At 44.0% G+C, this 23723-nt stretch overlaps 1 protein-coding gene and 1 long non-coding RNA gene across 6 annotated transcripts in view; one reads left to right on the top strand and one right to left on the bottom strand.

The window, feature by feature from the left end:
- Positions 1-26: 26 nt before the first annotated feature.
- CHDH (choline dehydrogenase) overlaps positions 27-23723 on the bottom strand; it is a 95097-nt gene continuing 71400 nt past the window's right edge. The window contains exons 6-8 of the mRNA XM_070359812.1: positions 6501-6643; positions 5942-6044; positions 27-5217 (exon numbers count right to left, since the gene is read on the bottom strand). Of these exons, the coding sequence (XP_070215913.1) occupies positions 4799-5217; positions 5942-6044; positions 6501-6643 (665 nt within the window). The 3' untranslated portion in view covers positions 27-4798. The remainder of the gene's footprint in view (positions 5218-5941; positions 6045-6500; positions 6644-23723) is intronic.
- On the top strand, positions 4865-23571 carry LOC106700868 (uncharacterized). Of its 5 annotated transcripts, XR_011461985.1 has the most exons (7): positions 4865-5517; positions 6415-6693; positions 7617-7900; positions 9056-9200; positions 11191-11249; positions 13696-13795; positions 23253-23571. It is a non-coding gene; the product is annotated as an uncharacterized lncRNA (long non-coding RNA). The 5 variants fall into 5 exon arrangements; XR_011461984.1 differs by lacking the exon at positions 9056-9200; XR_011461983.1 differs by having other exon boundaries at positions 9056-11249.

The following is a 23723-nucleotide window of genomic DNA, read 5'->3' as shown; positions in this document are numbered from 1 at the left end:
GAAGTATAATAGAAGAAACAGAGCCAATTCTCATTTATTCAGTGAAAAGTCTTTTGGGGGTACAATCTTTAGTTCAGAAGAACTTGACACTACAGAGATTTTTCTAAGATATTTTGAGTCACTATAAATCTATCTTTACACAAGAGATTCCAGAGGACTATTTGCAGTCTTTTCTTTGGGCAGGGGTTCTGTGATTTGATATTGTAACTTTTGATCCACCATGGGTTGCAACTGTCTTTTGTTCTCCTTTAATAACCCCTCCGATGAGTTCACTGCAGAGGAGGTCGAGCTGGTTACTCGGACCCTGTGGCGTTCACTCACAGTCCTGGTTTTCTCAGCTGCCCCACAGGACATTCTGGCATTTCTGGTGCAGAAATAATGGCAGTGGTGAATGAGTCTCTCTGCTGCTGTCCCCCTGGGACTGGTAAGGCTGCGCGTCTGAGGAAACAGAAGAGTGCTGGAGGCTGGGGGACCGAGGAGGCAGAGGAGGCTCTTACAGGACTAGATGGCGGGGTCTGTACAAATCGCATTGCTGCCTTTTTACAGAACAGTGCTGTGCTGTGTGTCCTCTTGGAGGGCTTTTATATGCAACTGAATGAGGGCTGAAGTTTTCACTAGAATGCACTCTCACTCCAATTCTACTTCTCAATGAAAACCCACTTTGGGATCATCAGACCCATCAAGGCTTCCTTTTCTGTTCACAGAATTACACCAACTTTGTTGAGTTACCGTGGCAGGGATTCCCTGCAGTCAAAAAGACTAGTAGCAGTTTTTGGTTCAAAATTTTTAAAGAATACATGACCTGTTAATGTTAGTTTTTGTTTTTTTTTTTTGTAAATAACACTTTGTTATGAAGACCTTACAAACCTCTTCTTAAAGACATTCTTACTCCAGATCCAGGCAAAAACTTCAAGGTTTGTAAATGACTATTTCCTGACATAAATTCTTTTTTATTAAAATGCAAAATGATCTTCAGAATAAAGCTGTGTAAGAATTTTATTGTATTTGGGAGCTCTCCATGCACAGAGCTGGTGCTTGCCAGTGACAGCCTCCGGAGGAACAGGTACTCTGTGAGGGCACTGCTGTAATGATGTAGATTTTCTCTTATTCTCGTGGCTCCTTTGGTGCCAGTGGTAACTTAATTCCAGTTGCAGACAGCACCATTCTCCTAAAGGGCTAACCCACGGTCACCGTCATTTTGGACTCCATCTCTCCACTAAGTGTCGGTCTTAGTGTGTGGCTTCCCACTGTTAGTCCAAAACTGTCCTGCCAGGACCGAGTTTCCTGGCATAGTCGGTGATCTTTGCTAGTCAGCACTCAACGTGCCATTTTTACAGACTGCACCACTCCTAATATCTGTCTGCATTACACCTGGTTCAACTGCTCGTCTGACATTAAATTTTTCTGTTAAGAAAAATTTGAAGTTGCAGAACATGGTTTCTTTTCTTCCAGGAAACTTTAAATGTCTCTCCTTTTTAATTCCCCTCCCATCCCCTAAAAAAGTAGTCATCTTGGGGCTGTCCCCAGGAATAGTACGTGAAGTCTCCTTCATTATGTGTTGTCCATAACGTCCCAAAACAGAAACGACAAGCACGAACCTCGTTAACTGCAGCCTCTGTGATTTCCATCCAGACAGCTGGGCCACACAGCACCTTCCAGCCTGACTCTGAAATATTTCAGAATCAACTGGTGGCTGGGATGGGCAGCTTGTGAAGGCCCTAGAAGCTTCTTGGTGCACAGAATGGGTTTAACATGTCTGACGGACTGCTTTATGTCTGATGCCACGCTTGTGAGAGAAACCAGAGCAGTTTATTTTGTGCTGTTTATGCTTCACAGCCCTAAGTGTCTTTGCCCATTGCCTGCTTTCCTGCAAAGGTTTTTATTGTTACGATGGTGGTCAGTTTGTTCTGAAAGCTGTTAGTTTCACACAGAGTTCCAAGCTCCTTTATTAGCCTCTCCTGACTCAGAAACAAGACTCCAGCTACACCTTCATTTGTGGAAAAAGCTTTTATTTCTCCAAAATAATATTCCTTCTCTACTGGGGATCCAAGAGAGTAGGCAAGAAAGAGAGGCAGGCCTGAGGCCCTTGCTTCCAAGCAGAGAACTGGAGTGAGCATGGCTGTGAGGGTGCCCCGTGGGGGTGGAGGCAGGAGAGGCCACGGGAGGCTGCCTGGATCTCAAGACAGGGCCAGCAGAGAAAGGTGTGTGTGTGTTTTTTCTGGTTTCTAAGAGAAGGGTGCCTAGGTATTTGATCTGATGATAAGTTGTTCAGCGGAACTATGACATGCCCTTTGGGTGGAGGAACATGGTTTGACTAAGGAGACTCTATTTGAATTTATGGAAAAGACTCCTGCAGCCTGCACAAGGGCTGTGTTTCTAGGTGCCAGAGTCCCACCTCTGGGACCCACCCTTTTCTGGTCACCTGCAGGCGGGCCGCTGCTCTAGCTGGGTTTCTGGCTCTTACTCCACCAGGAGGAATCCTGTGCTGATGGAGAGGTTCACACATGGGCTTCTTCAGTGGGGTCCGTGTTCCGCAGAGCCTGCCCCTAGGCACGCACACCGCTTCCGTTAGGCTTTGTCAACCGTTCTGGGAAATGTACGTTCTCCTGTTCGGGGGGCACTGCAGGCTTTCTGCTAAGGGGCTTAACAGGTGTCTTCGCAGTTCCTTTAGAGGCTGAGTGCCCTCCATGCCCTTCGGGCCTGCCTGACTGGCTCACCCTCCCCGATTCCGGTCGGCACTTCCCTCCCCTCTCTGGCCTCCTCAGCCAACAGCCCCCTTTCTTTCTGCAGGCGATGGTTCCTTCGTGGTGCTGGACCCTTCAGACAGCTGGTGGTTAGGACACGGGCCACTGCTCCACTCTGCCCGGCCAGCCAGCACTTAGGGCTCGAGGGGGCAGCTGCCTCAGAGAGAATATTCTATCTGAGGTCTGGACCCCAATAGCAGTTTCCTGTTGGGTGTCGGCTGTATGACACTCACGCTTTTCTCCTGTGAAACGCACCTGTGTGTGCGGCAGTATTGTGTGATGGTACGCCATGAGCGGGAGAGGGGCCTTGGTGCCCCACAGTACGGGCCCCCCCGACACACGCAGTTTTGGTCACCTACACACGCACACCAGCCTATCAGCTGCTGTGTCAGAGGCTGAAGGCACCAGAGAATGCAGGTCTGAATGGCCACGTCTCCTGCCATGGCTCCCCGAGGAGGTAAGTTCAGTCACCAGCTGGGAGGTGTCACTCTGTGGCCCTCAGAGTGGGGGGTCAGGACCCCCCTCCTGCAGCCCTTCACCCCTGCCAGCGGCTCCAGACCCAGAGGAGTCCTGTGGGCTGGTGGGGGCCTCTCTAGGAGACAGACGTCTCTTGACAGACACAGAATTTTCTTTCTTGACCCTCTGCTGGAACAGAAAATAAAGACACAGGTAAGATCAAATAAGATTTTACTCAAACATTTTTAAAGGCAGGCCGGTGTGATGGCTTTCTTCTTTCTACCTTTCTAGAAATCTTTCTCAACCGTGGGGCCTCCAAGGCACTTCAACCCCCTCCGATCTGGGTTAAAGCCTGGAATATTCCATCTTCCTTCCCTCTGATTCTGGGTCCAGTGGGGCAGGTTTCCAAACGGGAGTTCCTTTCCTTCTTGCCAGACAGGGGCTTCTGGATACAGTCAGAAAAATCAATCCAAAACGCATCCACATGTTCTTTACCTTGTAACGACAGTCTGGATAATGGATCTCAGTTCAAAAGTAAGTTATGGGGTTGCCTTATTGAATTAGAATAAGTTTAAAGATCAGAGATCTGTTTTAAATGTTACTTTGTTTTTCCCCCAAGCTCAAATCTTCGCCAATTCATTTGTCTTTAAATCAATTGCGTTTTTTTTCAGGACGAGGATCATAGCTCTACTTGACTGCTTTGTCCGTCAGCCTGGCTCCCGCCTGGTCTGTTGCTGGGGACATCTGGAGAATGAGAATTAGCCAGCCGTGGCCACTGCTCAGTCCCCATCTCCCCGGGCTTTGCGCAGAACAGGCTGGGGTACAGGTCTGCTCTGGGTTTCTAGGTTTCCTGGCAACAGGAAGATCTTTAAAAATGCTAAATCCTAAAACCCATGGTAGTAAAGAGGCCCTGCAGACTCCTGAGTCCTGAAGCAAGGTCCAGAATTCCAGCCTCAGGCTGATGGTGTTAGTAAGAACAAAAGCATCATAGAGGTGGGCTACAAGGCCCCTTGGAGGGACCCAGCTGAACACCAGTTCCTGTCTCCCTCTGGGGGTGAAGTCAGGAAGCAGCAGAGAAAGAAGCCTGTTTCTTTCAGCAGGCAGCTTTCCCTCTGCCCAGGCATGTTGGAGGCTCGTCACACATCCCAGCTGAGCTCCACGCTCCCTCACTCCAGGCCTCCGGTGCAGTTTTCAGCCGGATGGGGAGAATGCCCTGGGCTCTGTGCAAGCTCCCTGTTCCTGGACTGGCTTGCCTCCAGACAGAGCCTGGGAAGGACCCACCGACCCAGACTCTAGAAGGCGGCAGGACCCTGGACTGGAGAGCGCTGTGGAGCGCGTGACAAGGACCTCCCAGGAGTTGCCCGTTCTGCACCAGCCTCCCCTCCCCGTTGCTATCCTGCCCAGAGGCAGGGAGAAGGGGCCCCAGAAGGCCTGAGAGGACATGCTGGTAAGAAAGAAGCCAGTTCACTAACCAGTACTGGTCCCCTTTCTTAGGAGATTATCCAAGTCTCGGCCACTGGATGATAACATTCTAGACAGGTTCAGGAAAGTCCATGTGGAGCAAGGGCTGTGCTGGGCCTTCGCGGGCAGGGCCGACCTCAGCGCTGGGTGGCCAGGGTCCTGGGCTTGTAGACCGGGACATCCTCGTCCCAGAGCGCCGGCCGCCCCTGGATGATATCGGCTGCCTTCTCTGCGATCATGATGGTGGGGGCATTCAGGTTGCCACTGACCACACTGGGCATGATGGAGGCATCGACCACCCTGAGGTTTTCCACGCCGAGCACCCTGGTCTGTGGATCCACCACTGCCGTGGGGTCAGAGGGCTGGCCCATCTTGCAAGTGCACGAGGGGTGGTAGGCGCTGTCTGCCTTCGCCCGCACGAAGGCGTCTATCTCCGCATCTGACTGGATGTGGCTTCCCGGCTGGAGCTCCTTTCCTCGGAATGGTGCCAGGGCTTTCTGTGCAAAAATCTCTCGGGTCAGCCTCACACAGAGACGGAAGTCTTTAATGTCAGTTTCTGTTGACGAGAAGAAACAGGTGAGACATTTCCTCTTACCATGCTGGCCCTGCTGGAAGATTCTCCACTTGGAGAGACTCAAGAAGCTGCCCAAGGGGACACAGTTCAAGGACGTGGAGGTCCGAGCCCCCAGGCTGCCTGTCCCCTACCCAGCGGCAGTGACAGCATAACCTAGCAGAGTCCCACGAAGCCCAGACAGCATCCTAGACGGACACAGCCTGGCCCAGAGGACCTTCATTTAAATCAGGGATTTGAATTTTCTCATCTGCAAAATGGAGATAAGCCTGCACGCCCTGCCCTGTGAGTATCCTTGGGCCAAACCTGCCTGGTGGGGGCGGCATTCTGGCTGTGCGTATACAGAGAGGTCCAGAAATGTAATTTGCTTTTAGAAGATGCTCCCAGGAACAGTAGGAAAAATGCTCTGTGAGCTGTCTATACACAGCCAGAGCTCTGTGTATCTCTTGGTAGGCTGTTCTGAAAGCTGCAAATCTGTGTCGAGTGCCATCCTGGGGCCACTGGTGGGGACTCAGGGCACTGCAGTGCAGCACGCGCAGGTTTACAGCCCAGGATGAGGGGTGGATGGGGGACAGAATGTGACTGTGGCTCAAAACGTGGGCTCCAGGGCTAAGGTTCCGGGGCAAATATGAACCCCACAGAGGCACTCAATCTTTCAGTGACCCAACAAGCTCAGGTCTGGGCAAAGCAAAAGTGGCTGGGGCATTACCTGTTGACAGGTAGTTGGGCTGGATCACAGGGTGGTCGTGGGGGTTGGCACTTCTCAGTTTGAGCCAGCCCACGCTCGTGCCCCGCATGGTCCCCACATGCACCTGGAAGAGCCCAGAGGAAGCAATGACCCCAGTCACCCCCAGCGTAGTCATTTAGAGATGCCCTGGTTTCCTGTGGGGCGGGACTGGACATCCAGAGTCAACTGAGAGCAGATGCATTTTGGCATCTACTGTGCATCGTAACCTCTCCCCTGCCCCCCTCCCCAAATCAAGGCACCAAGCCACCTCAGTCGATGGCTCTTGCTTCCTGGCTTTATACCTGATTGTTCGAAATGTTCCGGGTTGGCATTCCCTGGGCAGAGCTGGCCTCTCTGTCCATTTCTAGTACTCAGCACCCAGAGCTGGTGGCCCAGGCTGGGTGCAACCTGTCTCACTCTACCTCTGACTCCCCACCCCGCTTCTCTCCCCTCAGACACTGAGCAGCTGGAGGGCAGGACACAGACTTCAGGGCCCCCCTACCCCGAAGGCCTTGCTGTGATGGGGAGACCGCCTGCCCACCTGGTAAGCCTCCTGCTGCGGGGGGACCCGCCCATGGTCGATCACCTGGGACGGCAGGAAGTGGAACTGGATGTCCGGATGGGGGACCCCAGGCTGGCTCCGGATGAAGCCCCCCGTTTCCAGATGGGCCGTGGCTCCATACCCTGAGGATCAGAAGATGATGATGAGGCAGAGAGCAGTCCTGGCATGGCAGGTGGGTCCGACTCCTCTCTGTGGGTAGTTCCTCCTCCTCTTCCGGGCCTGTGTTCCAGTACTGGACCCACATCCTCAACTTTCCTCTGTCCCCAGGTGGGCCCACCCAGCACCATGGCTTTCAGTATCAGCTCCATGCCAAGAGGCTTCAGCTTTGCCCCCCTCCCACTCCACCACTGCCAACGCGACTGTGGGACTTGAGGTCACACGGGCGTCCCAAACCTACCCCAGCCCCCACCCCCGACTACACTACACTGCTGTCACTGCAAGTCAGAAAACACTCTTCGCCATCACCCCCTACCACGTCTGTTAGAAAGTCTCCATCTTCAGCTCCAAGATCAACTTCAGCCCACTTTCTTGGCACTACCACCCACACCCCAACCTCCATCCAAGCCCACATCACCTAAGTGGTGGTGGCTGGTGCCCAGCCTCTCTGTGCCTCCTGCAGCCCGCCCATCACACACAGACCGCGATCAAGGTCAAGTCCCTCCTCCATCCAGTCTCCCACTGTTGCAGGAAGGGCGAACCCCTTCTGAGGCCCAATAGTAGGCTCTTATCTAACTCTTGGAAGTGAATCATCAGAGGAGACACATTCTGACACAGCAAAAGACTTTGTTGGGAAGGACCACACCCCCCAACCCCGGTTGGAGGGCAGCAGGGTGAGGGAACCCAGGAGAACTGCTCTGCCACGTGGTTCGCAGTCTCAGGTTTTCTGGGAATAGGGTTAGTTTTGGGGTCGTCTCTGGCCAGTCATTTTGCTTGGCCCATAGTCTGACTCTGGGTCCCTCCTGGTGGCATCTGCATCTCTCAGCCAAGATGTTGAAGGATTGAAGGATTCACTCAACCAGAGTGAAGGATTCTGGGAGGCTGGTCTTCTCCTCCTGCTTTTGGCCCCTCTCCTGAATCCTCCTGGTTATTTTTCAGTGGCAGCACCGTGTTCCTTCTTGACACCTCCTGATGTGAGACAGCTGAGGAAGTGGTCATCATGTGCCTGGCCAAGGCAGGTGGTTTCGGTCTCAGGCCCTAGAAGGGGTCCTCCTTCCTTCAACAACTGACTGGTAGGATCTCTCTTTTGCTACGACTGACCTCCTGACCATCAGGGATCAGCCTGCCTGCTGATGGACCGGACCCAGCAGCCAGCACTGGGACCCTTTAAATGTCCCTGGCCTCCTCCTGATGTGCACAACTGGCCAGAGCTTCCTGACCAGGTAAGGAACGAGCGACTTCACTGGCCTGTTTTCCCTTCCCTTTCCTCCTATCCTACCCTTCTCTTCTGGTCCTGGACGCAGGAGTCTAGTGGAAGAGCCTAAGTTATCTGAGGACTGGAGCCTGATCACCTCCTGTGGGCAGGGACCTTGCGTTATCTGGTATCTGGTTTCCGGTAAGGCTGAGTTCCCATCCTCCCTTCCTGTAAGCCCAGGGGGAAAGTCCTGTCACACCTGGGTGTCTGCAGGTGGCAGGAGACGTCTAAGGCCACCCCTTAGTTCCTGTTGGTCAGAACTCAAATCAGAAGTTCTGCATCTCTGTAGAAGGTTTTCTGAGAACCTTCAATCTTATATTTAAGGGAGTGTCTGATTAGGACAGCCGTGCCTGTTTTATGTTCTGTGTTGTGATCTGTGAGGCCGTTCTGCCTTCTGAAATAGGAAACTCTGGTTCTGTTCCATTGCAGGGCCCTCTTGGGAGAATTTGTCTTGACTGAAAAGGTTTTAGCTATGAGCCTGTGATTAAGAGAAGGATATTTTATTATAACACTGTGTGGCCAGAATATTCTTTAGATTCCAGAGAAAACCTGTTTAGGTGAAACTCTTGAAAATTCCAAAACTGGTTCTTTTTGTATATACAGTTAGAAAAGGCAAGCTTGATACAGTGTCCTTTAGAATTCTGACCCTGAGGTCAGTTCCTTCTAGGAGAACTTGGTTTTCTCACCCTGTGCCTTAACAGATCCTGAGGGCCCGGGTCCTATTTTATCTAGATCATCTCTATTTCCTGAGATAGATGGGGGTGGGTAGGGAACCTTTCTAAACTATACTTACTCCAACTATTACTCATAAATTAGTGAGTTTTATAATACCCAATTCATGATTAAGTTTAGAAAATGAACCTGTGAGATCTCTGGTTGTATATATATATAATCTCCTTACCTTTGGATGGTATTATCAAAATTAATTCATCGACGAGCTCTACTTAAGAAAATTCAGCACTTATATAAATTTTCAAAACTACAGAAAGGAATTGGCAAGAATTAATTTCAGGTTCATGTGAACTGGGAAATAGTATTAAATTAATATCTGGTTTTAAACTTTGTTAATTTAAATAGATATGACTTTAGAGTCATCAAGTTATATGACTTGTATTAAACCAAGGTATGGAGAAGGAAATGGCACCACTCCAGTATTCTTGTGTGGAGAATCCCAGGGACAGAGGAGCCTGGTGGGTTGCCGTCTACGGGATAGCACAGAGTCAGACACGACTGAAGCGACTTAGCAGCGAACCAAGGTATAACTAAAGGTATTAAGATCTTATTATATCTATTACAAATTTGTCAGCAAGGAAAGTAACGTGGCATAATGAACTTTTATAAGTGAGTTAAATGAATGCAAGATAAGAGCTTTTGGATGAATGTCTTAGGAATAATTATATTGTAGGAATGTCTACTTAAGGATAATTCTCTCTAGATATTTGAAAATTTGCTTGAAATATAGAGTTATTCTAAATTAAGTGATGGACATTTATTGAATAGCTAAGTCATTCCCAAATAAGACACTGAAACATCATTAACTGTAATAAACGGAGAAACTAAAGGTATTTAGGATGATTAATGAATATGTTGGGTGTCATCCTGACATGTTCTCTGTAAGAAAGCAAATGTTTTTAGGAATTATCACTAGCACTTATGTTCACTGAGCTACAGAATCCTAATGCAAAAGATAATTCATAATTGCTTACCTCTTAGTTTTCACTAGAAATTAAGGTTGTTAAAGAGCTCACTCTAATTTAAAATGTGTAATTAAAGCTAATAGAAATAATAAAAGAAGCATTTCAGTATACAGTAGGAAAAGAGGATGTGTATTGTCAGTGAAGAAGGTATGAGGAATAGAATTGCATTTTATTAAAAGAAAAGAAAGTGACTCTTACAGCTGGTTGTTCTCAATGAAGAAGAAAATGGAGGACAGGCTCATATGGATACAGAAAATAATGGAGAGTTTGTGGATCATCAGGATTGGCTAGGTTTAAAGTAAAGTTAATTTTGTTGTTAAAAGTAGGTTGGTACAAGACTGGTTTTCTCTATTAAGAGGACAGTTTCCTTGGAATGCTGCTTTTGATAACAGATTGTGTGAGTTTTTGTGCCTTTGCATGCTATGTTGCTTCAGTCATGTCCGACTCTCTGCGACTCCATGGACTGTAGCCTACCAGGCTCCTCTGTCCATGGGATGCTCCAGGAAAGAATACTGGAGTGGGTTGCCATTCCCTCCTCCATGGGGATCTTTCCAGGGATCAAACCTGTATCTCATACGTGTCTTGCATTGGCAGGCGAGTTCTTTACCACTAGCACCACCTGGTAAGGGATCTGTATTTGCTTTTTTCCCCCTTGAATTTATTTTTAAAGTTTTAATTGTAGGATAATTGCTTTACAATGCCTTGCTGGTTTCTGCTGCACAACAAAGTGAATCAGCTGTCTGTGTGCATACAGCCCCTCCCTCCCACGCTCCAGGCCATCACAGAGCTCTGAGCGAACCGTGCTACAGCTGCCCCCCGCCAGCCACTGCGCACACGGCCGTGGGGCTGTGTCAGTGCTGCTCTCAGGTGCCCCATCCCCTGCTCCACACACTGTATTCGCTTTTGAGATCTCTTGTAACTTTGGGTAAGGAGTAAGTATTACCTTACAGTGATGTATGATCTTATTTGACCAAGTGTTTTGAAACCTTTTGACAAACTTTCCAAATATCAAAATTTAAAGTCTGAAACATTACTAGATTTTAATATGTGTTTTCCAAAAAAAAAAACCTTCCCCTCAAACAAATTATGACTTACAGCAGTTTGCTAAATTATACCTTTGTAAGCAGAACTGAAACACTTCTTTCTCTGTACCTAATTTCCTCTAGAGATTGGAAACTCTTAGGTTACCAGCAGCTTTATCAGATAAATTAGGAAGGCCACCTCCTAATTGGTGCAGGCATCTCAAGGTATTTTACGGACCTCAAAAAGGGAGGAATTCACCTAAATCTGTGACAAGGCCATGGTGTGGCTTTCCTGGCCTAGGGAGGCTATCTTAATCAATTAATCAGACTTAATTTTAAATCAAGATATCTTATTTGGCTATATGTGATAAAAATGAGGCTAATTTTAGAGAGAAAGAGAGACTTCTGTGGATACCAAATTCTAATGTTATTTATTGAGGTCTGTGTTCACTAAGACTCACTTCTCAGATAGTTCCTTGCTGTTATGTTAATTGCTGCAAAGTTTAATTATTAAAAGGAAACACTGTTTCTTTCTAAAGCTTAATTTTTGGGATGAAGATTGGACACTCCTTGATCTGCAACAGAAAGTTAACACCAGGTACGGTCATTTAAACTTAAAGGCTCCCTTACTCTGGGGACAGTGACACCATACTAGGGTTGGCCAACCTAGTGGGCTGGGTGCCTTGTGGACAATGCCAATATATAATTTCCCTAAAAGGTAAGGGCTGGTATAGAACAGACAGACAAAGTCAGATGAACTGGGATGGGCTGGGCTGCAACTAATGGAGGTTCTTAAATTTTCACTTACGACCTTACTAACACTGCTAGCTATATTGTTTATGTTGCCTATTTTACAAGATTGTTTTCTTGCATTACCAAACGTGTGACTGAGCCTCTGATAAGGTGATGATACATAGTTCCATATGAGATCAGTGATGGTAATACTGTAACTCCAGATATGGAAAGAAGCATATTAGCATCATCCCTCCTAGCTTTAATCGGACTCGAGAGTATTTTACCACAAATTACCTCCCTCATTCAACTAAAATTTTCTACACTAGTATCAAAAAAGGCCTAACAGAACTATATTTTCTCTCATTCCTCACTACCCTCACCATAGCATATCTGTATTTAGTCACTGCAAGTCACCTCTACAATAAATGCAACACCAATAAGCAATAGCCAACCAGTAACAATTAAAATCAAGAACCATAACTACACAACACTGCAATTCCCACAGCCTCCTCACTAAAAACTCCAGAATCACCTCTGTCATCACTCAACCCCTAGTCTGTTAAATTTAAATACAGTCTCTACTTTCTCACCTTTTAAAACATAAAATGCCACTGAAGACTCTTATCATCAACCCTGAAAAAATATACCTAAAACAGTCTCTAATATTAGAGACTCAAACCACAGGATACTGTTCAGTAGCTGTCATATAACCAAACACAACCAACATCCCCCCCCCCCAAAAAAAAAATACTGTTAAATCCAAAAATGAGCCACCAAAATTCAACATAATCCCATAACCCCCACCCACAATCATCCCAAGTCCACCATAAATAGGTGAAGGTTTTGAAGAAAACCCCACAAAACAAATTACAAAAATAGAACTTAAATACAATATATGTTATCATTATTCTCACATGGACTCAAACCATGGCCAATGACATGAAAAATCATCATTGTTATTCAACTATACGAACACCAATCACCATCATCTGAAAACCACACCCATTAATACAAATTATTAACAATGCATTTATTGCTCTTCCAGCCCATCAAACCCATCATGAGGAGATTTCAGTTCCTACTGGGCATTTGTTCAGCATTACACATGCTAACAGGCTTATTTCTAGCAATACATTACACATCAAACACAATAACCACTTTCTCATTATTAATACTTAGCTAGTTAATGTTAGTTGGAGAATGCAATGGCAACCCACTCCAGTGTTCTTGCCTGGAGAATCCCAGGGACTGGGGAGCCTGGTGGGCTGCCATCTATGGGGTCGCACAGAGTCGGACACGACTGAAGCGACTTAGCAGCAGCAGTAGTTAATGTTACCCAGCCAACAACATCAACTACAGCTGAGTTATCTTATATCTACATGGAAATGGAGCCTCCATATGTTTATGTGCCTGTTTCTTCCTGTAGGATCAGGGTTCTATTATGGATCCTAGACTTTTTTAGAAACTGCACTTCGTTAGAATCACCTATTTACAGTCATAGCCACAGCATTTATAGGCTATGTCTTAACCTTGCGAACAAAGTCGTTCTGAGGGGCAACAGTTATTACTAACCTCCTCGCAGCAATTCCATATATCAGCATAAGTCTCAGTGAAAGCATCTGAACTGGCTTTTCAGTAGATTAAGCGACTCTTAGACAATTCCTCACATTCCGTTTTATTCTCCCATTCATTACTGCAGCACTCACAGCTGTCCACTTACTATTCCTTGACGACACAGGATCTAAAAATCCCACAGAAATCTCATCTGACACAAAATCCCCCTTCATCCCTACTATACAATAAAAGACATCTTAAGTGCCTTATTAGGAGTCCTAATGCTACTAATGTTGGTGCCTGACTTCCTAGGAGACCCTGATAACTGCACAGCCTCTCAAGCCAGAGGGGCACTTAGTATCTGCACCACAGCCCTGCTGTCACTCCCCAGTAAAGTCACTCCCCAGTAAACCAGCAGCCGTATGGGCCCTAAGCCTGTCAGTCTCAGTTCCCGCACTTCCCAGTGCTCCCTGCATCTAAGGAACAAAGCGTAACATTTCAACCTCTCGGCCAAAGCCTATTTTTGAGTACTAGCAGCAGACCTCTTAACACTAACGTGAATTTGAGAACAACCCATAGACACCCCTTCATTACTGTCAGACAACTAGCATCTACTTTATATTTCTTTTTAATTCTAGTACTAACACCAACAACTAACATCACTGAAAAATAATTTCCTAAAATGAGTAGTCTTTGCAGTGTATCTATTATCCTGGTCTTGTACACCAGCAAAGGAGAATAACACATCTCTCTAGGAAGAAGTTCCAGCTCCACCATCAGCACCCAAAGCTGAAATTCTACCTACAGTATACCCTGACGTGTCGTTATGGGACATTACAACATTATTAAGTACCTGTGAGTATTAAAATCACCTCTTTTTAGCATAAACTATGTACTGTGCATATATGCACTATGACATGAAGATGTACATACATAATATATATATGTGTTATAACATTCATTATTTACCCCATGTTTATAAGCATGTACATTATCTTATTGACAGCACGTAGCACATATTACTAGTCATATGTAGCACATTAAATCAAATCAATTTTAGTCAACACGAACATCATATCCAATAGATTGCAAACTTAATCAGCAAGCTGTGTGAGACTACCAGTCTGCTTGGCGGCTGTCCCTCTTCTCTCTGCAGGCCCATGACTTGTGGGCGTTTCTGCTAATGAACTTTATCAGACATCTCACCTCACTTCAGGGCCATCTCACCTAAAACTGCCCACCTCTTTCCACTTAAATAAGACATCTTGATGGACTAACCAGCGCATGCTCACACATAACTGTGATTTCAATTTTTTAAGGGATGCTGTGACTCAGTTGTGGCCTTAACACAGTCAAATAAATTGTAGCTGGATTTTAATTGAATATTATTTATCAAAAGGTGTCATTCAGTCAACGAGTTCAGGACATAAGGAAATTAGACAAACACTCCACATGTACATGCAGCGAACAAGTACATGGCCTGTTAACAACCCCCCTTAACCACCCCCATGCTAAAGCCCATGCTCTAAGTAACCCTGCCAAAACAAGGCAAAAACATATAAATACATAGAATTAGCTGTCTACTCAACAAACATGAGTAACTTAATGCTCAAAGTTAGATAGGCCTAGAAAATAAACCCCAATCATACCAATAAACTACGTAGATGTTTGCCATCTATATAGACAGACATTTCCCTAGATCTATTGACCATTGTCATGAAAATTGTATCAACAAATCCAACAGAAACCACATAAAACAACTATATATATGTTATTTCACTATGTAAAAACAGCTTGTTAATGTAGCTTAAAATCTAAAGCAAGGCATTGAAAATGCCCAGATGAATTTGCCAACTCCATGAACACATAGGTTTGCTTCCAGACTTTCTCTTAACTTTTAATAAAATTATACATGCAAGCATCTGTGCCCCAGTAAGAATCTAAATCACCAAGATTAAAGGGAACAGGCATTAAGCACAATATTAGTAGCACATAACTTAGACTTGCTTAACCACACCCCCACAGGAAACAGCAATGATAAAGAGTAAGCCATAAACGAAAGTACAACTAAGTTATATTAAGTAGGGTTGGTAAATTCCATGCCGGCCACTTGAGTCATATAGTTACCTCAAATTAACAGTGATATAAAATAAAGTTAAATTTTAACTAAGCCATAAAAAGTCATAACTAAAATAAAAACAGACTATAAAGGTGACTTTAGTATTTCCTGACTACACAATGGGACTAGATACTCTATGCTTAGTTCTAAACTCGAATAATTACAAGATGAAATTATTCACTAGAGTACTACTAGCAACAGCTTAAAACTCAGAGGACTTGCTGGTCCTCTAGAGGAGCCTGTTCTATAAATGATTAACCTCAGCAACCCTTGCTAATTAAGCCTATATACTACCCTCTTCTGCAAACCCTAAAAAGGAATAAAATTAAGCCTAATTATCGTACATAAAAATGTTAGAACAAGATGTAACCTACGGGGTGGGAAGATATGAGCTACATTTTCTATTTCTCCATTACACAAAAAAGTTTTTATGAAAAGTTAAAAACCAAAGAATTTAGTAGTAAATTAAGAAGAGAATACTTAACTGAATAAGGCCATGAAGCATGAACATACCACCCATCACTCTCCCTAAGTGTTGTGAGAACTTCCTATAAGCTGTTAGCAAATACTGATAACAAGAGAGGAGACAAGTCGTAACAAGGGAAGCTTACTGGAAAGTGTGCTTAGATAAATCAAAGCATAGCTCAAACAAAGCACCTAGTTTATACCTAGGAGATTTCATAATTTATTACTACGTTGAACTAAATCTAGCCCAACACCCCTTCTCCATATCTACTAATATAAGGAGACTAAATGTTGAAGGAATGTTTTATTTAAAGTATGGGGGATAGAAATTTAAAATGTCCTCTAGTGCTATAGAGAAAGCACCATAAGGGAAGGATGAAAGAAGCTTTACAGGAACAAAAAGTGAAGTTTACCCTTTGTACCTTTGTGTAATGATTTAACTAGCAAACATTTAACAAAGAGAAGTTAAATATCCTGAAACCAGAGGAGCTACTTATTAACAGTTTATTAGAACAAACTCATCTATGTAGCAACATCGAGAGGAGATTTGTAAGTAGAGGTGACAAGCCTAACAAGCTTACTGATAGCTGGTTGTCTAGGAAAAGAATCTCAGTTCAACTGTAAAAATTACCAAAAAAAAAAAAAAAAATAGAAATGTTACTGTATTTTTAAATGTTAATCTAAAAAGGTACAGCTTTTTAGAAATGGATACAGTAAAGACAACACCACAGTTGGCTTAAAATCAGCTACCAATTAAGAAAGCATTCAAGCTCAATAACAACTTTACCTTAATATTAATGCCAGTAACAAGCAAATCAACTCCTAGATTCATACTGGACTAATCTATTGGCCAACAGAGGTAATAATATGAGTAACAAGAAGTATTTTTCCTTGCATACGTTTACATCAGTAACTAATAAAATACAATAATTAACAGTATATAAATATAACTCAACATTAAATTATTCATGATATGTGTGTGTTAGTCGCTTAGTCCTGTCCGACTCTTTCCGACCCCATGGACTGGGGCCTGCAAGGCTCTTCTATCCATGGGATTCTCTGGGTGAGAATACTGCAGTGGATTCCCATTCCCTTTTCCAGGGGATCTTCCCAACCCAGGGATCAAACCCGGGTCTCCCACATTGCAGGCAGACCCTTTACCATCTGAGCCACTGATTTGGGCTAAATTATTTACTAACACACTGTTAATCTACAGGCATGCACTCAAGGAAAGGTTTTTAAAAAGTCAAAGGAACTCAGCAAACACAAACTCCGCCTGTTTAGCAAAAACATCACCTCTAGCCTAACTAGTATTAGAGGCACTGCCTGCCCAGTGACAGGGGTTAAACACCACAGTTTCCTGGCCATGCAAAGGTAGTATAATCATTGTTTTCTACATAAGAACTTGAATGAACGGCCACTTGGGGGTTTTACTGTCTCTTAGTGAAACTGACCTTCCCATGAGGAGGCAGGAATAACAGAATAAGATCCTGTGGAGCTTAATTAATTAACCCCCCAAACCTAATTAAACCACCAAGGGATAACAAAATTTTATATGGGTTGATAATTTTGATTAGAGTGACCTCAGAAAACAAAATAAATCTTCTGAGCAATGACAGTCTAGACTTACCAGTCAAAACATTATCACTTACTGATTAAAAAAATTGATCAATGGAACACGTTACCCTAGGGATAACAGGACTCTAGCACAGTCCTGTTCTAGAGTTCATACCAACATCAGGGTTTACAACCTTGATACTGGCTCAGGACACTCCAAAGGTGTAAGGGCTATAAAAGGTAAAAAGTCCTAAGTGATCTGAGTTCAGGAGTAATCCAGGTTGGTATCTATCCTGTATATATTTATTCAAGTATGAAAGCACAGAGAAATAAAGGCCCACTTTAAAAAGCACCTTAAAACCAATTAATGTATAATCCTAATTTAATTAATACATAAAAAATACTACCTGAAACCAGGGTTTGTTAAGGTGACAGGGCTTAATTGCATAAAATTTAAACTTTTATAAGTTCAAATCCTCTAACAAAATGTTTATAATTAGTATCTTAATACTTATTATCCTCATTCCTCTACCTGTAACATTCCTAACATTAAATGGATGAAAATTTTTAGGTTATATGTAACTTCAAAAAGGGCCAAATATTGTAGGACCAGGTGGCCTATTACAGGCCTCTGCTGGTGCAAATTATTTACTAAAGAACCGCAAGAACCAGCTACACCCTGAATTTCCACATTTAACACTGCACCAATCCTAGTCCTAACCATAAGAATTCCCCAACCCATACCTTACCCCCTTATTAGTATGTATCTAGCAGTATTATTTATGTTTGCAATTAACAATACCAAGCCTAGCTGTATGCTGTATGCTCCATTTTATGATCTGATGGGGTTCCAACTCTAAACATGCATTAATCGGAGATGCCCTATGAGTGGTAGCACAATTTCATAAGAAATAACACTAGCAATTATTCTTATATCAGTCCTCTTAAGACATGAGTCTTTTTACCCTCTCTCAACTGTCATCACCACACAAAAGTATCTACGAAAAAATTTCCCATCATGACTCTTAACTGTAATATGATTTCTTTCTACTCTTATAGAAACTAATCAAGCCTCATTTGACTTAATAGAAAATCTGAACTTCTTTCAGGCTTCAATGTAGAATATGCAGCAGGCCCATTTGCCACATTTTTCTTAGCAAAATACACCAACATTCAGTTCAGTTCAGTCACTCAGTCATGTCCAACTCTGCGACCCCATGAATCGCAGCATGCCAGACTTCCCTGTCCATCACCAACTCCCGGAGTTCACCCACACTCACGTCCATCGAGTCAGTGATGCCATCCAGCCACCTCATCCTCTGTCGTCCCCTTCTCCTCCTGCCTTCAATCTTTCCCAGCATCAGAGTCTTTTCCAATGAGTCAACTCTTCGCATGAGGTATCATCAACAATATGAAATATTTTCTCAACAATCCTATTTCTGGGATTGTTCCATAACCCCCACTTATCAGAATTGTACACAACCAACTTTATTACCAAAACACTTTATTACTAACAGTTGCTTTCCTATGAATTCAAGCATCCTGCCCTCGATTCCAATATGATCAACTAATCCATTTACTCTGGAAAAACTTCCTACTGTCAATGCTAGCCCTATGCGCAGGATACGTCTCAGTACCTATTATAATAACATCAAGCATCACAAACGTAAGATGTATGTCTGAAAAGTATACAGTATATGTATGATAGAGTACATAATGGAGGTTTAAACCATCTTATTTCTAGAATCATAGGAATTGAACTTACCCTTAAAAATTGAAAATTCTGTGTTACCACATTACACTATATTCTATAGTAAGGTGAGCTACCAGGCCCACCCATACCCTGAAAATGTTGGTTTATATCCTTCCTGTACTAATAAAATCCCATCATCTTTATCATTATCCTAACAACCATTATCTCAGGAAGCATAGCTGTAATAACCAGCTCCCACTGACTACTTACCTGAATTGACTTTGAAGTAAATATACTAGCCATTATTCCCACTATAATTAAAAAAACAAAGCCACGAGCTATAGAAGCATCCACTAAATGTTTTCTAACCCAAGTCACTACTACATCAATATTTCTTACAATAGCCATTATCACTAACCTGTTTTACTGTGATTAGTGAACTGTTATAAGAATCTTCACTCCAACAGTGAAAACAGCTCTAACCATAAAACTAGGACTATCTCTTGGGGAGTTTGGGATTGACATGTACACTCTGCTATATTTAAAATGGCTAACCTACAACAAGAACCTACTGTGTAGCACCTGGGACTCTGCTCAGTGTCACGGGGCAGCCTGGATGGGAGAGGAGTTTGGGGGAGAGTGGATGCCTGTGTGTGTGTGGCTGAGTCCTTGTGCTGTTCACCCGAAACTGTCACAGCATTGTTAATTGGCTGTGGCTGTACTCCAACAGAAAAGGGAAAGTTTATTTTTTTTTAAAGAGGGATGTATATTAGTGAAAAAAGCACTGCTGAACCATTTCACACAGGTTAGAACGGCTGTCATCAAAAAGACAAGCGGTAAGTAGTGGTGAGGGTGCACAGCAAAGGGAACCCTCTCGCACTGCTGACAAGACTGTTAACTGATACGGCCACTATGGAAAACAGTACGGAGGTTCCTCAGTTACAAAGAGAACTACCGTATGTATGACCCAGCAACCCCACTTCTGGGTCTGCATCTGAAAAAGATGACAGTGGGATCTCAGAGAGGTACTGCACGCCTGTGTTCACTGCCGCACCACTCACAGGAGCCCAGGAAAGAAACCACCGAAATGCCCATTGGTGGAGTGATGGAGAGAAACTGCAGTGCGTACATATCCAGTGAAGTGGCACTCCGTCACGAGAAAGGGTCCTGCCACTTGTGACAGTGTGGATGCATCTTGGGGGCACTGTCATAAGCGACAGAAATCAGAGAAAGACAAGTACTGTGTATCACACCTGTATGGCATCTAGGAAAGCTACTCACAGAAACAGTAGAATGGTGGTTGCCAGCAGCTACAGGGTGAGAGACTGAGGAGATGCTGGTCAAAGAGTACAGACTTGCAGTTTAAGATGAGTACGTTCTGGGGGTGTAACATACGGCGGGGTGACTACAGGTGACAACGCTGTCACTAACAGTTACTAACAGAGTACACCTTAAGTGCTCTCAGTGCATGCGCACGCACACACACAAGCACACGCAAAAGGTAATTCGGTGACGTGTTAACTAACCTCATGGTGATAAGCATTTTCTAGTGTATATGTATATCATGTCGTACACCTTCAACTTAGACCTTATGTGTCGGTTACCTATAAAGAAAGCTGCAAATAGGGAAACAAAAACTAAGACTACCTCCATTCCACCTCTGAGCACCTGAAGTTGCATAAGGAGTCTCAGGAACAGCAGGCTTAATTTTATTAGCATGACAAAAACTTGCATCTTGTCAGTATTACTCCAAACCTCACCATGTATCAGCCCTAACCCAGTACTATCCATATCTATGCTATGTATTGTAATTGGAGGATGAGGCGGACTAAACCAAACCCGACTATGAAGAATTACAGCTTACTCATCAATTGCTCACGTAGGGTAAGACCCATTATACTGCATAACCCAACTATAACAATCCTAAACCTATACTTTATAATAACACTTACTATATTCATGCTATTCATTTACAGCTCAGTCACCACCACACTATCACACACATAAAATACCCATTATTACAACCTCCATTCTCATCACACCATTATCAATAAGTCTTCCACACTATCAGGATTTATGCCAAAATGAATAATCATTCAAGAAACAAGAAAACAACAGTATTATTTTACCCATACTAACAGCTGTCGCAGTTATTCAACCTGTGCTCCTACACACAACTCACATATTCTGAAGCACTAACTATATTTCCCTCCAGAAATAATATAAAAATAAAATGACAACTTGATTTTATAAAACAACTGTCCTACCAACAGTAATCATATTATCCACAATAATCTTACCTCTTACACCAATCCCTTCAGTAATGGAGTAGGAATTGAAGTTATACAAGCCAAGAGCCTTCAAAGCCCCTAAGCAAGTATAATTTACTTAATTCCTGCTCAATGAAGACTGCAGGACTCTCTCCTGCATCAGTTGAATGCAAACCAAACACTTTAATTCAGCTAAATCCTCACTGGATTGGTGGGATTACATTTCCCACAAAACTTTCAGTTAACAAGTAAATAGCCTAGTCAACTGGCTGCAGTCCACTTCTCCCCATTTCTCCTGCTGCCAGGAAAGGAAAAAAAGGGGCGAGGGCAGGAGAAGCCCCGACAGAATTGAAGCTGTACTCTTTGAATCTGCAATTCGGTAAGCAAAACTGACCACAGGGCTTGGCAAAAAGAGGACTCCAGCCCATCTTTAGATATACAGTCTAATGCTAACTTAGCCATTTTATCTTGTATTCATAAACCACTGACTATTCTTAATTGGCCATAAAAATACTGGTAAGTTATACTTACTGTTTGGTGCTTGGGACTTGTTAATTTGTGCTGAATTAGTCCAACCTGGAACACTGCTTGGAGAGGATCAGATTTACAATGCAGTTTTAACAGCGCAGACATTTGTAATAATTTTCTTTATAGTTACGTGTATTGTAATTGGAGGCTTTGGGAACTGACTAGTGCCACTAACGATCGGGGCACCCGACACAGCCATTCCCTGTGTAGATAACATAAGCTTCCGATTACTTCCACCCTCCTTCCGACTTCTGCTTGCATCATCATCAATAATTGAAGCCGATGCTGGTACAGGCTCAACTGTACATCCACCCTTAGCCTGAAACGTGGCTCACACTGGAGCTTCAGTAGACCTACCATCTTGTCCCTACATCTAGCGGGTATTTCCTCAATTTTGCTATGCTAAGTCACGTCAGTCGTGTCCGACTCTGTGTGACCCCATAGATAGCAGCCCACCAGGACCCTCCCCGTCCCTGGGACTCTCCAGGCAAGAACACTGGAGTGGGTTGCCATTTCCTTCTCCAATGCATGAAAGTGAAAAGTGAAAGTGAAGTCGCTCAGTCGTGTCCGACTCTTAGTGACCCCATGGACTGCAGCCTACCAGGTTCCTCCATCCATGGGATTTTCCAGGCAATTTTAGGTACTTGTAATTTTACTACCATTATAAAACCACCCACTATATTCCACCATTATTTTGTGTGACCAGTTTTAATTTGTAGCTATATTGTTGCTATGGTTATTGTTCAGTCACTAAGTTGTGTCCGACTCTTTGCAATCCCATCAACTGCAGTGTACCAGGCTTCCCTGTCCTTCACTATGTCCCGGAGTTTGCTCAAACTCATGTCCATTGAGTTGGTGATGCTATCCAACCATCTCATTGCTGCTATTAGCATTACTTGTATTAACAGCTGCGATTACCATGCTATTAACAGACCAAACCCTAAACACAATTTTTTTTTCACTAGGCAGGAGGGGGTGATCCAGTCTTATATCAACACCTATTCTGATTCTTCGGACACCTTTAAGTCTATATTCTGATTTTACCTGCATTTGGAATAATCCCGCATATTGTATTATTCAGGAAAGAAGAGCCTTTGGTATATGGGAATAGCATGAGCCATAATATCGATTGGATTCTTAGGAGTCATTGTAGGAGCTCACCATATGTTCCAGCAGTATAGATGTTGACACACAAGTATATTTTACATCAGCCACTATAATTATTGCTGTTCCCACAGGAGTAAAAGTATGTAGATGACTAGCAACCCTTCATGGAGGTAATATCAAATGATCTCCTGCAATAGTAATGAGCCCTAGGCTTAATTTTTCTTTTTACAATAGGTGGATTAACAGGTATTGTCCTAGCTAACTCATCACTACACACTGTCCTTCACGATACATATTACGTAGTTGTACATTCCACTATATATTCTCTGTAGCAGCAGTTATTTGCTATTATGGGAGATTTTGTATATTTTGAGTCTCACTGTTCTCAGGATATACACTCAATATGAAGCAAAACTCTACTTTGTAATGATATTTGTAGGGGTAAATATAACCTTCTTCCCACAACATTTCCTAGGTCTACCCAATACCATGACGATATTCTGACAACTCAGATGCATACAGAACGTCAAATAATAACAACAGCAGTAATATCAGTAATTTTCATAATTTCAGGGGCATTCACATAAAATGAGAAGTCTCAACAGCAGAGTTAACATACCTCTTGGGAGAATGTGGGAGGGGCCGAAAGAGGGAGGAAACGATCAACCTCCCCGAACCTTCCATTCTGGAGTCCACTCTGGCTGGGAGATGTGCACGTCATCAGGAAGAACCACGAGGCAGATTATCAGCCAAGCAAGACGACCAGCCAGAGGCAGAAACTAACTCCTCACCTTGAAACCTGAGACCGTGAGCCATGTAGCAGAGCAGTTCTCGTGGGTTCCCTTCCCTGGCTGCTCTTCAACCCAGGGCCCCCTTCCCAATAAAGTCTTTAGCTGTGTCAGCCTGTTTGTCCCCTCAGACAACTCATTTCCGAGCGCCCGCCCTGGGGCCTTGGCAGGCCCTGCCACACCTCACAGCGCTGCAGTCTCCTGGCCAACAGATTTGTTCTTCAGACACCAAACGCCTGCCCCCAGGGCCTCTGCA

This window comes from Bos mutus, chromosome 22 (assembly GCF_027580195.1).
Source record: "Bos mutus isolate GX-2022 chromosome 22, NWIPB_WYAK_1.1, whole genome shotgun sequence".
NCBI lineage: Eukaryota > Metazoa > Chordata > Mammalia > Artiodactyla > Bovidae > Bos > Bos mutus.
The sequence above is the reverse complement of the archived record's forward strand: the minus strand, read 5'-3'. Positions and strand labels throughout refer to the sequence as shown.